This window comes from Myotis yumanensis, unplaced genomic scaffold (genome assembly GCF_028538775.1).
Source record: "Myotis yumanensis isolate MYYU_CA2020_CCGP unplaced genomic scaffold, mMyoYum1.0.hap1 SCAF_5, whole genome shotgun sequence".
Classification (NCBI taxonomy): domain Eukaryota; kingdom Metazoa; phylum Chordata; class Mammalia; order Chiroptera; family Vespertilionidae; genus Myotis; species Myotis yumanensis.
The window spans coordinates 14574173-14586526 of record NW_027223756.1 but is presented as its reverse complement, the minus strand read 5'-3'; the positions used below and the strand labels follow the sequence as shown (position 1 = coordinate 14586526).

The 12354-nt window shown below is 42.4% G+C and overlaps 1 protein-coding gene across 1 annotated transcript; it reads right to left on the bottom strand.

Moving 5' to 3' along the window:
* Positions 1-3127: 3127 nt before the first annotated feature.
* Positions 3128-11079, bottom strand: IL12B (interleukin 12B). Its single transcript, XM_070417092.1, has 6 exons — positions 10992-11079; positions 9220-9495; positions 8345-8462; positions 6422-6639; positions 4603-4760; positions 3128-3259 (listed from the first exon to the last, which is right to left on the bottom strand). The coding sequence occupies exons 1-6, from the start codon at positions 11077-11079 to the stop codon at positions 3128-3130; spliced, it is 990 nt and encodes a 329-aa protein (XP_070273193.1).
* Positions 11080-12354: the final 1275 nt, after the last annotated feature.

The window sequence follows — 12354 nt, the reverse complement described above, 5'->3', positions numbered from 1 at the left end:
CTAGCCATGGCTCTGTCTTTTGTCTAGAAAGCCCCCATTACATCTCAATGGGCAGAACTGGGTCTTGTGGCCTTGCTGGGCAGCAAGGGTGCTGGAAAAGTGATCACTTAGCTTCCGAACCTTAGAGCTGAGGAGGGCCCTCGCCTCAGGGGAGAAGGACGTTGGGAGTGAGAACTGATTGGACCATCAGTAGGCTGTGTCCAGGGCCCTGCCGAAGGTCACATGGTCACATAGCAGGGCTGACCAGGCCCACGGCCCAGTCTCCTGGTTTCTAGTCCTGAGCTCTTTTGCTAGGACATTTGATATATTTTGTAGATTCCCAATAAAAAGGACCATCCTGGAGAATATCTTTCAAAGAAACAATAAAAATACTAAGAGGTTATGTCAGGAAAGCACTGGGCATGTTGGGAGCCAGAACATCTGAGCTCTGCCCCAGGCTGGCTGGGAGTTTTGGGAAAAGTCCCCAGGTCACTGTGCTCATGAAATGTGATTCATTATTGTTTTTCTTGGTTAAAGTGTTGTTCATTAAATCCCCAATAATCCCTTTATATCTCTAGGTGAAAGACCCAGTAGGAGACAGACAATGATTAACCAATCACGTGCTATCAAGTGTGAGCTTACACAACATGATGTGTTTCAAATGTTGGATTAGGATGACAGAAACTTCCTACTATTCCTCTAGGCCAGGAGCAGAGTATAATAATGGTTTCAGGGGACACTTAAAATAAGGAATGTGAACAGACATCTCTGTTATAGTTACCTTGCCATTGCAAGGAAGCCCGGATGTGCACACCTGGCTTTTGAAGACGCAGAGAATGGATTCCATTCTTTCTAATTCAGCACTTACTTTTTCCATGGGAGGCACCAAAGGGGAATGAGCAGGCCCTGTCCATTGAGCCCAAAGTGGGCACCTTCTCTTCTCTGTGGAGCCTTCTTGAGTGACTCTAGGTCACACTGATCCTTCTCCTTTCTTCTCACCTCAGGACACCACATATACAAAACATTTTTAGCATTTACTGGTATTCAAGTTAACTTTTCATCCCTGTCTTATAAGCTGTGCCAGGGGTGGGCACTGTTTGGGGAGGTAGCCTGAGGTTTTTGAAACTCCTCAACCCCAGGGGCGAGCACATGTCTAGACACATGGCAAACCTTCTGTAAACAGGAGCTGGACCTATGGGGTGGAATGCTCATAGCTTTACCAGGTTGGAGTTTTATTTCCTGATGCTTGGGAAATGAGGAGAGTTGATTCCAGGACAGGAGATGGAAGAAGCCAGAGCATCCAGCCCCTAAAGAGGGCATGGCACAGTTCAGTGTCCTTGCAGAGTCCCTCACGGTCAGATGACAGGGACAGTCCCTGAGCTCAGCAAGACACTGACTGGGAATCCTATAAAGGGAAAGGACAACTCTGCAAAACTGGAAGTGAAGCTGCTGGAAGGAGGGGCCATTCTCCAATGGTAGGGGGAAAGAATTGCAGCCCTGGTAAATGTTGGAACAGGATACCCAAGGCAGCTGAGCAAGCCCAAAATAATATTGTAAAGAAAAGTTACATTTTTATTCACAGTTGGAATATAAAAATAAATAAGTAAACAGAAAACAAATGGACTCACTTTACAGAAAGCACATTCATTACTTAAAAGTAGCACCTTAATGGTTCGGCACTCTGTTCACATCCGTGTGTCAGGGTCACTCATGTCGACCATTGAGCGGTTCTTGATCGTTTCTTTGCATCTGTCTGCTTTTCTTGTATGGCTACTGAGGAGCAACTGGCAATTCTGACACTTTTATGGCCTTATCTATAACCACACTTATTCTTCTTCTTCAATCATAAGATCTTTTTACTTTTCAGACACTTGTGATGTCTGTGTCACTCTCCTATACCTTACAGATAAATGGGTGGGGATTGCCACAGAGGCAAAATGAAGCTCAGTTTCTTTTCTTTTTTTTTTTTTTTTTTTTTGAATTTTAGCCCTTTCTAAATTCAGGCATCCAAAGATTTAACTTGCTTAGGTGGCTGTGAATTGTAACTCTTCCTGGACATGAGAACTAACATCTTCCCAGGACCTTCTCAAGTGGCTTCTCGCCTCCAAGTCTCCATTTAATTATCCATCCATCACAATTATATTATGGTTCTGGCATCAGAACTCTGCATTCTTACTGGCTGCCATAACACGGAGGCACTTGCAGCCTCGATGGAAAAGTTGTCAGTATAAATGACACATAAATTCACATTTTGCATAATAGGACCCGTTCCTTATGGATCAGGTCATGAGAGTGTGAAACATATAAATCTTGGCACAAAAATGTTAAATACCATAATAAATTATTAAATACATAAATTACTTAAATATCTAAATAGCAGTTGCAGCCTGCTAGCTGGCAACTCTATAAATAAATTACCGGATTGTTTCATTGGGCAGTTAGCATTGCAATAAAATAAATACAACAAAACACTTAAAAAAACACAAATTAGGTAGAAAATATCTTCTTGGGTCTAGTGCATCGTGCCTCTTAAAAGCTTTGCATGGCTTCCTTTTTTCCTCCAAGGTTTCATCCTGGGAGTAGAACCTGAAAAAGAATGCCCAAAGTCTATGAGGAATAAGAAGGCAGCAGCAGACCTTTCATATTTCATAAATCACATTATCTGGGCAATTGGGTTGTGGGGTTCCATGTCAGAAGGGTCCAACCCTTCCTTATGTGGCCCGGGATTTGGCTGGAATCTTGCTTACGAGAGACTCTCTTCAAAGTTTTCTTTAAAGGGTATCTGATCATGTCATTTCCTTGCTGAAAGCCCTCCAGTGGTCCCCCAGGTTCTCCTTTGGATGAGGTTCTAATTTCTGGATACAGCTTGCAACCATCCTACTCTGACTCTTAGCTGCCTCTCTTCCTTCTTTGCCTTTCCCTCCAGAAGGGCAGGACCTATGCCTGTTCTGTTTACTGCAGTATCCCGGAGCCTAGCATAGTGCCTGGAACAACATGAACATCAAATAAACATCTGTCAATAAGCAACTGTATGTTTTTGACTCTGGGGACATTGCTGGGGATCCTCTATTTCCTCTCCTGAATCTCCCCTCCCCAGTTCCCTGAACCTGGTACATTGAGTGTGCAGGTCTGGGCTAGGCTTGCTCACCTAACTGCAGGAGACAGATGCCCACTCGCTCCAGGATGAGCTATAGTAGCGGTCTCGGGCTTGCACACGGATCAAGGCATCCTTGTGGCACGTGACCTTGGCTGAGGTCTTGTCTTCCAAGAGTCTATCTTTCTGCAAAAGAGAGGAAAACCTTTGGTAATACAGTCACAAGGTAGGCTGGGCATATTTCTCAAAGCAAGCAGACCTTGGTTGTAGGGTAATTCACAGAGGAGTGTGTAGTTATTGCGCCACCTACTGACAGATGCTCTAAACACAGATGCAGTTTTTCTACTTCGCAAGTCCTGAGGATGAAAATGGTCCAGCTTTCCTCTTTCTAGCACAGCTGCTTTGTTTGAAGGCCCATGTGCACTCACCCCAGTACAAGGCCGATGTTGGGACTGGGACAGATTTGCTCTAATTGTCCCGTGGATATTCAGAAATACCATACTCTCGATCCTTTCATCAGACAAACTTGTGGTTCGAAGTCAGACGTTGCTACTTGTTAGCTGTGTGACCACTGAAAAATGTCTTAGGCTCTCTGTGTCTCAGTTTCCTCACTTACAAAAGGGGGATAGTAAAAATGCCTATCTCACAGAGCTGTAAAAGTTAAAAGGTAATAATTGTGTAAAACTCTTAGCAAAATCTAACCATATAGAAAGCACTCAGTGAATCTTGCCCATTAATGATACAGATCTTAAGTAGGGAAGATACATGTGAAGATTTTAAATAACATTTATTGAAATTGACTCCAGAATAGCCCTTTGCCCTGCAAAAAAAATTCTTAGGGAGCGACTGAATCACTGAGTTTCTATCAGATGCTAAATGCTATGCTGAATAAGGCCTTTATCTGGTGATGTTACTAGTAAAACGGATCCAAGGAGGCTAAAGCTCTATAAAAGTGCCTCTAGGATCCTGGGGTTATTGATGCCAAGGCAAGAAAATTGGAAAGCCATCATTTAGCCTGTGTACATACTGACATTCTGTTTAATAAAATAATTTCACAATATGTAGAACAGCCAGGAGTTAGACGTTTTGGGTGAGACATAGCATGAATGTTATATCATCCATTATATTCACTGAGTTGAAATAATACATTTCGGTTCCCAGAGTCCAGCTCTCCTATATCAGGATCAATTGAGTGCAAGAATTAATGGTTAACCATATAGAAAGTGTATGGCTTTGGCGTCCAGCAGTCTGAGTTTGTGTCCTGGTTCTGTCACTTCCTAGCTGGGTGACGTTGGGCAAGTCACTTAACCTTTCTGAGCTTTAGTGTTGTCACTAGTGAAGTGGTGATAATACTACTGCCCGTCTTTGTAGAGTTATTGTGATGATTAAGTGGGATAAACATGTACACAAAAAGGCACAGAAAAAGTGCTGAATAAACATTAGTTGTTGTCATCATCATTCATCCCCTTCCTGTTGTGGGCCTGCATAAACCTGATCACAGCATGTCTGGCACCGGAATCACATCTTACCTTTTCTCTCTTGTTCTTGCCCTGGATCTGAAGAGAAAATGTCAGGGAGAAGTAGGAATGTGGGGTGCTCCAAGTGTCGGGGTACTCCCAGCTGACCTCCACATGCCGGGAATCCTTTAATGGCTTCAGTTTCAGATTCTTGGGTGGGTCTGGTTTGACTGTGGAAGAAGATACACACCTTTTATTTTAAATGTTTCGAGCAAGGTAGTTCTGGCTTCTGATCCCACTTTCACCTTTGACCAGTTGTGAGTCCATAGCGTAGTTACTTAACTTCTCTGAGCACTTGGTTGGCAGACGTAACACTCCCTTACTCCTGGCACTCACTCTGGTGCCTGTGGAAGGCAGCCACATCCTTTATGGCTGACCCTGAGAGAGGCTCAGAATCCTTGTTACCATGGACAATCAGATGGGCTTTGGTGGGGGAACCACTTCTGCGTAGTGCTCAGAAGAAAGTTAGGGACAATAAGACTCTCTTGTCTGGGGTATCAGTGAAGGACCACCATCTCTGAGGTCAAGCCCTCTCTTTGCACCCAACTCAGAACTGAGCTGAGTCTTGCTGGGGATGAGGTGAGAGATTTCCCACTTAGTGTCTTTTATCTTTTCATGGCATCTGGCACTGATTTGTCCTATAGCAGTTACAGTTACATTATCTCTATGCTCATTTGTTCATTCATCCAATCTTTCTATAAATAATAACTGAGCAACCATTGTGTCCCAGCCACTGGGCTACACATGGGAAGTACAGCAGTGAGTGTCCCAAAGACTGTCCCTAAGTAGTGTACCTTCTTCTCATGAGGTGAGGAAGACATTCTATGGAATGTGCTTGGCTCCTAGACCCAGCACCACTCCACAGACCACAGCTCCTAGCAGATGCTTCACAAATATTCTTCCCTCTGTTCTTAACACACTGACATCTCCATTCCTTTAGGACTCAGCTAAATGTTACCTCCTCAGTGAGACCTTCCCTGGTCAACCTCTGTGAACTAGACCCCACCTTCCCCCAACCGGCCAAGGTCAGTCTCTCTACCAATGCTACTACTGTACGTTCTTGGTTCTCTCACACTTTCTCAATGGAGAAATGGTAAAGGAAATGAAAAATCTCCATCTGCCAATTTAAAAAACTGATGTCCATTTTGGAGCAGTTTTTATTCCAATAAAGAAGTCTCTTTTAAGATTCTAGAGAAAGGTGGGTGGGGAATAATTGCAGCTGGTAGGAAAGTGCTGGTTCTGAATAGGACTATCATGCCAAAGGGGCTGCTCTTGGATTCCTCATGGAAGCTCCCTGGGAGCAGAACAGAAGTTTAGCCAAGAGCCTGCTTTTACTTTCTTTTTTCAAATATGTTTTTACTGATTGTTAGGAAGAAGGAGAGAGAGAGAGAGAGAGAGAGAGAGAGAGAGAGAGAGAGAATTGAGGAGAGAGGAGAGAGAGAAAGAGAGGGAGGGAGACAGGAGGGAGGGAGAGAGAAAACAAAAACAAAAAAACAAAAACCATCAATGAGAAAGAACCATCAGTTGGCTGCTCCTGCACACCCCCTATAGGGATTGAGTCTGGCATGTGCCCTCAACCAAATGAGCCAGGGTGAGCCTGCTTTTTCTAGTGGGGCAGATGTAGGTCTGAATTGCTAGCTGTGAGATCTAAGACAAGCTGTTTAACTTTTTGAAGACTCATTTCCCCCTTCCTTAAAATGCAGATAGATAATAGTATCTCATTGTACTTTTTGGGGGGTGTCGAATAAAAGAGATAATGCATATAAATCCCTTACTCCAGTGAATGAATGGCATCTGTCTCTATTAAGCATATATATTCAAGTACACTCACTGATGTCCCTGATGAAGAAGCTGCTGGTGTAGTTTTCATACTTGCGCCTGTGAACAGCATCCAGCACGACCTCAATGGGCAGCCTCTCCTCGGCGGCTGGGCAGGCACTGCCCTCCTCACACTCCACCGTGTACTTCCAATACTCCCTGTGGTCCACTCTGATCCTCTCTGCCAAGCGTGTCGCTGCTCCACAGGTCACTCCCCGGGGGTCAGAGGAGCTGAAGTCAAAGACAGACATATCCTGTGTCTCACAGGTGTGGGCGAGTTCCTGTGGTTGTAACTCTCTGAGGTCACAGTTTCTCTAACTGGTTTGATTTATCCCCAGGCAGTGAGGAACTGCCCTCCCATGACAGCAAATGTTTCAGAGGTAGTACAAATGTTCTGTTATTATAGTTTTACAGATGAGGAAACGGAGGTTCATGGCCAACATGAATTCAGAAAATTTTAGATCCAGAGCCCCTGGTTACAACTCCTTATTAACATTTTTATTTTATTTTTCCCATTTTAATTATAAAATCAATACATGCAATTATAAAGTAGTAAAATGATAAAGATGCATATTAAAAGAAATGTGGTACCTCTTTTAAACCCAATCCCCCTTTTAACCCTAATATAAATATTATTTATATCTTGTTGTATCCCACCAGAACCTTTTCTGTGAATATTCAAAGCAGTTATATAGCCATATGTTTTTATGCATATACACACATTTCATCTATATAAATGCACATAGATTTTATTTTTTTAATTTTTTAAAATATATTTTTATTAATTTCAGAGAGGAAGGAAGAGGGAGAGATAGATAGAAACGTCCACGATGAGAGAGAATCATGGATCGGCTGCCTCCTGCAAGTCCCCCACTGGGGATCGAGCCCACAACCCAGGCATGTGCTTTTGATCGGAATCAAACCTGGGATCTTTCAGTTTACAGGCCGATGCTCTATCCATTGAGCCAAACCAGCTAGGGCTAGATTTTATTTTTTGTGAGGATCAAATTATATATATATATGGTTTTGTAACCATCTTTTTCATATCTGAACATATGAGGAATGATCCACAACAGACCATATATGTTGAGTTATTTTGATGACTGCACATTAAGCCGAAGAGTATAATAAACCACACTTTATTTCACCTTTCCCCTGCTGAAAACATCCCAATGAATATTTGCATCTACGTCTTTGTGCACTTGTGTAAACATTTCTTTAGTAAGCATTTTCATTTTAAAGATGAAAAAGTGAGACCCCAAGGTTCCTCAGGTACATAGTGGCCAGGCCAGGTTGATCAACTAGGTTTGGCTCCATTCTCCTACATTGTTTGGGACTTAGATTATGAGTGAAGTCACATGTTGGGCTAACACAGTGCTACATCCTTGGGAATTGCTTTCTTAGGAAAAGTCCAAGTGTATAAGACAAAGAGTGAACTTAAGATGAGCAGTGTTAGCAGAAGAAAAAGTTGTTCAGGTTGCCTGGGGAAAATGTCTAGAGGCCTCAGAGTTTTGGAGTCGACTCCAGGGCTTGCAAGGTTTATGCTCTAGAGCTCTTGTTTCTATTTTTGATTCAAGGTGTAATTTTGGCAAGTCATCTGTAGCTTCGATTTCTCCTTTTATCCCTCCCCATGGTGCTATGAGCCTCAATGAGGCATCATCAGACCATTTGGATGAGTGAGTTCAAACACAGCAGAGGCTACGCCCAGGCCCAGATAGTATTCTGTTCTAATGCATACATTTGTTCAGGCAATTACCTTAAATATCCATGTTCTTTCCCCAACTTAGGCAAGGGAGGGAGGAGTCATTGAAAAAAATATGGGTTTGACTGTTTTCTCTCTTATCATTAACTGAAAGGCATTACTAGGTCATCCTTATTTTCGGAATGAAATAGTAGTTCTAGCAAAACACTGAGAAAACAGAGTGGTTTCACTTACCCTCTGCCACTTTTGACACTGAATTTCAAATCATCATTGATTTCTGTCAGCCACCAGCAGGTGAAACGTCCAGAATAATTCTTTGCTTCACATTTTAGAAAGGTCTTATTTTTGGGTTCTGGATTGAAAAAGAACAAGTATTTAGGTTTTTGTTTTTTGTTGTTTTGTGTGTGTGTGTTTCCCAGAAAGATTTTGTTTGTGCTTAATCACAGGCCACCAAATGGTATAAGAGTAAAAAATCTTCCATTGAGTTCATTGGAAAATGATGCTGCTCCCCTGGCAGGCAATTCAGTGAGGACTGGTAGCTGACTCTGCAGAGCATAACAACTTCCATATTGAGGGGGTATTCATTATTTTAAGGCTATCACTCCAGTGCTGAGTTATGTACTGTTCATGTTGGTTAATTTCCATTACCCTCTCTATAAAAGCACCATTGTTTAAAGAGAACCTATGGAAAAGCATCTAGACCAGTGGTTCTCAACCTTCTGGCCCTTTAAATACAGTTCCTCATGTTGTAACCCAACCATAAAATTATTTTCGTTGCTACTTCATAACTGTAATGTTGATACTGTTATGAATTGTAATGTAAATATCTGATATGCAGGATGGTCTTAGGCGACCCATGTGAAAGGGTCGTTTGACCGCCAAAGGGGTTGCGACCCACAGGTTGAGAACCGCTGATCTAGACTCACCATGAAACTCTTTCAACATGAAATTACCCAAAATGTCTAGCAAAGGACAATGCAGGTTCTGAGTGGTTTCTGTAAGGGACTTGATTGCTGCATTAACTATACTGATCATGTCTTGCCTTTAAAATTTTTAATTTTTGTATTTCTTATGGAGAAAACTGATGCTGTCCAAGGGAATGGAATTACCTTTCTGGTCTTTTAAAATATCAGTGGACCAAAATCCATCTTCCTTTTTGTGAAGCAGAAGGAGAGACTGGCTGAGAACCTCGCCTCCCTTGTGACAGGTGTACTGGCCAGCATCTCCAAACTCTTTGACTTGGATGGTCAAGGTTTTGCCAGAGCCTAAGATCTCATTGCTCTGGTTCGAGGTCCACGAGATGCCGTCTTCTTCAGGGGTGTCGCAGGTGAGGACCACCACTTCTCCAGGGGCGTCAGGATACCAGTCTAACTCTACAACATAAACTGGAGAGCACAGAGTGTGGAAAACCATACTGTAAGCCACACAGACTTTGGGACTGTGTCTTTTGAACTTGCTGGGCATCTGCACTGCTGAAGTACAACCTAGCTTATAGCAGCAAAGGCCTGCTGAGAGGATCTCAGGGTACCGGGCTCCCCTTGGGCTCAAGGTCATGGAAGAGAGAAGCAAAGAGTTGTATAGATGCCATCAACTTGTTAACTGGCAGGCTGCTGTTAGTAATTAACCTCTGATCAGCTGGCAGATGAAGAAGGCCTTGATACACGGAAGAATGCAAACAGCACAAGACTCTTTGCTGAAGGACTGGTAGAGATAACTTCCAGTGCAATTTTAGTCTCAGAGGGAATAAGACTGACCAGGACTGAGATCCTACTCCCACTAGCCGGCTGGAGGATTTGGAGGAAGATACTTAATCACTATGACCCTCAGTTTCCTCTTCTGTAAAATGTTAATAATAATAGTACCTACATCATAGATTCATTCGGCTGTGAGGATTAAATGAAAGAAGCCTGCCTCAGTAAACTCAGTGTTAGTTGTTATTGTTAGTCACAGACCAAAGGGTCAGACAACTGCACAGAGAGACTGTCTTAAAATTTTCTGTGGGGATTTTGGGACTTAGTTTATACTGCATGAAATTCACCAATGGAAAATTTTATTCTCTTTGTATTTTTGTAAAGCTATTTTACAGTCTTATGAGGCAGTTAAGTAGGTGTTAGTCTTCCCATTTTATAGAGGAGGGTGTTGAGACCAAGAGGCTAAGCAAGGTTACAACAAGTTAGAAATACAAGAGCTATATTTCAGACTGTCTGTCTCCTTGGCTTTGCCTTTGGTCTCTAATACCAGCATCTAAATTGACACTTGAGGAATGGCTTAGGATACAGTATTTCAAAGATGATGTCACGTCAAAGCTTCATTTGGGCATCAATTATTAATTAAATAGAATCACTTAATGCAGTGGTTCTCAAACCACAATCATGGAACCCCCCATCAACAGCAGCACCTGAGAATCTGTTAGAAATGCAAATTCTCAGTTGCTGACCAGGGAACTGTGTGATGGGCCCAGTGACCTATTTTTTTTATGCTTTCCAGATGATTTTGATGCCTGCTGTGAGTCACAGGGGTAAAGAGCCTGGTTTTTAGAGTCACATTGGTCTGGGTTTAGAGAAAGGGTGATGAATCTTTTTTTCTGCCAAGGGTATTTGGAAATTATAACATCATTCACAGGCCATACAAAATTATCAACTTAAAAATTAGCCTGCTATATTTGGTCAAACATTGAATTAACTCACTCCTGATGCCTTGGCAGGGTCAGACCAAATGACTTCACAGGCCTTATACAGCCTACGGGCTGGAAGTTCCCCACCACTGGTTTATAGTCAGTTCCATCTCTTGTACTAGCCTGTGGCCTTAGGCAAGACATTCAATTACTCTAAGCTCTGGCATCATCATCTTCAAAATGAAATATTTAGGAGAGTCTAGTTACCATCTTTCTCCAGTTCCCATATGGCCATAAGGGGCGATGCCAGCAAAACCAGGGAAAAACAGAAGAGGACCAACTGCTGCTGATGCATCTGTAGAAGGGAAAGAGAGAGGAGAAGGAGGAGGAAAAGAGAAAGAAGAAGAAGGAAAGAGGAGAGAGAATATCAATCATTATTCAGTTACCTTTGGAAACCATATTCACAATCTATGCATATTGTTTCTAATCTTTATTTTCTTCTTCTCTACATTGTCATGGTAACACTAAATGAATTGTAGGAGCCCTTATGCCAGTTACTGGGCAAACACATCTCCAAACAGAGAACCATAGATGATCTGAAGCTGAAAGAGATGTAAGACTTTTTATACAATCCTCTTATTTTAAAGACAAGAAACCCAAGGCTCAGATAAAGAACATGATTTGTCCAGATCAACATTCAGTGATTTTTTTTTTTTTACTTGGTGCTTACTTTGTAAAGGGCACTGAGCTAGAGCAGTTGGAGAGAAAAAAAGTTTTTACCTGGATCCTGACTTTTAGGAGCAAATGCTTTCATTCAACAAATATTTATTAAGTCAGTTGGAGAGACAAGCTATGTGTGTGTGTCATTGAAGCACAAGGCAGTATCTGCAGTGACAGCCGAGGCTAAAGGGCTTAGGTTGGGGAGGAAAAGGTAACATAGAGACAATCTTTCAAATTCTGGCAATGACCTGGTCACCAGCCCTTGTTGTAGGGATTTAGTTTCTCTTTTAGTTTAGACTGTAATTGCTCCAAACTCAAAGATGACTCCCTCCCACGTGATGTAGTCCAGTGGTTCTCAAAATAACCCAGAAACCTTGTTAAACCAATGATTTCTGAGTTCTACCCCCAGACTGTCTGATTCAGCAGTTCTGGGGGTGGGGCCTGAGAACCTGCATTCCTAAAGGAGTTTCCAGGCGAGGCTAATGTTGCTGGCCCAGGGACCACACGTGAGAACCACTGCTTTAACCCGTTTTCAGGTTCCAGAGCCCCTGAAAATCAAGCTGTTCTTTGGGAGAAGACCGTGACATAGAGACATATCTGCCATGAAATAACGACATGCGTCATTTGATGCTAAATCAGGCACCACCTTATATTGAAACTCAGTCTAGATTAGTATCCAGGATTTATGAAAATCTTCAGACTGTGAAAATTACACCCCCTCTGTAAATTAGGTAGGGATGATTATAATTTAATTTCAGTCTGAAACACCTCCATCCATCTCGGCGAGCACCGGTGTTTTGCAGCAGCATTGTTTCAGAAACGACTGTTTAAATTATATGAAGAACAAGACTCAAAATTTCCAGCAAAATACTTTAAAAAGGAGCATCCCTTGATTGATGTGACTGAATAC

What these genes read in the sequence shown, in the direction of transcription:
- IL12B (XM_070417092.1), bottom strand. Translation starts at nt 11,079, where the DNA reads ATGCATCAGCAGCAGTTGGTCCTCTTCTGTTTTTCCCTGGTTTTGCTG. An exon ending in CTTCTTCATCAGGGACATCA is followed by an intron (nt 4,761 to 6,421) that starts GTGAGTGTACTT and finishes CTTCTTCCACAG; the next exon opens with TCAAACCAGACCCACCCAAG. An exon ending in GCAAGAACAAGAGAGAAAAG is followed by an intron (nt 3,260 to 4,602) that starts GTAAGATGTGAT and finishes TCTCTTTTGCAG; the next exon opens with AAAGATAGACTCTTGGAAGA.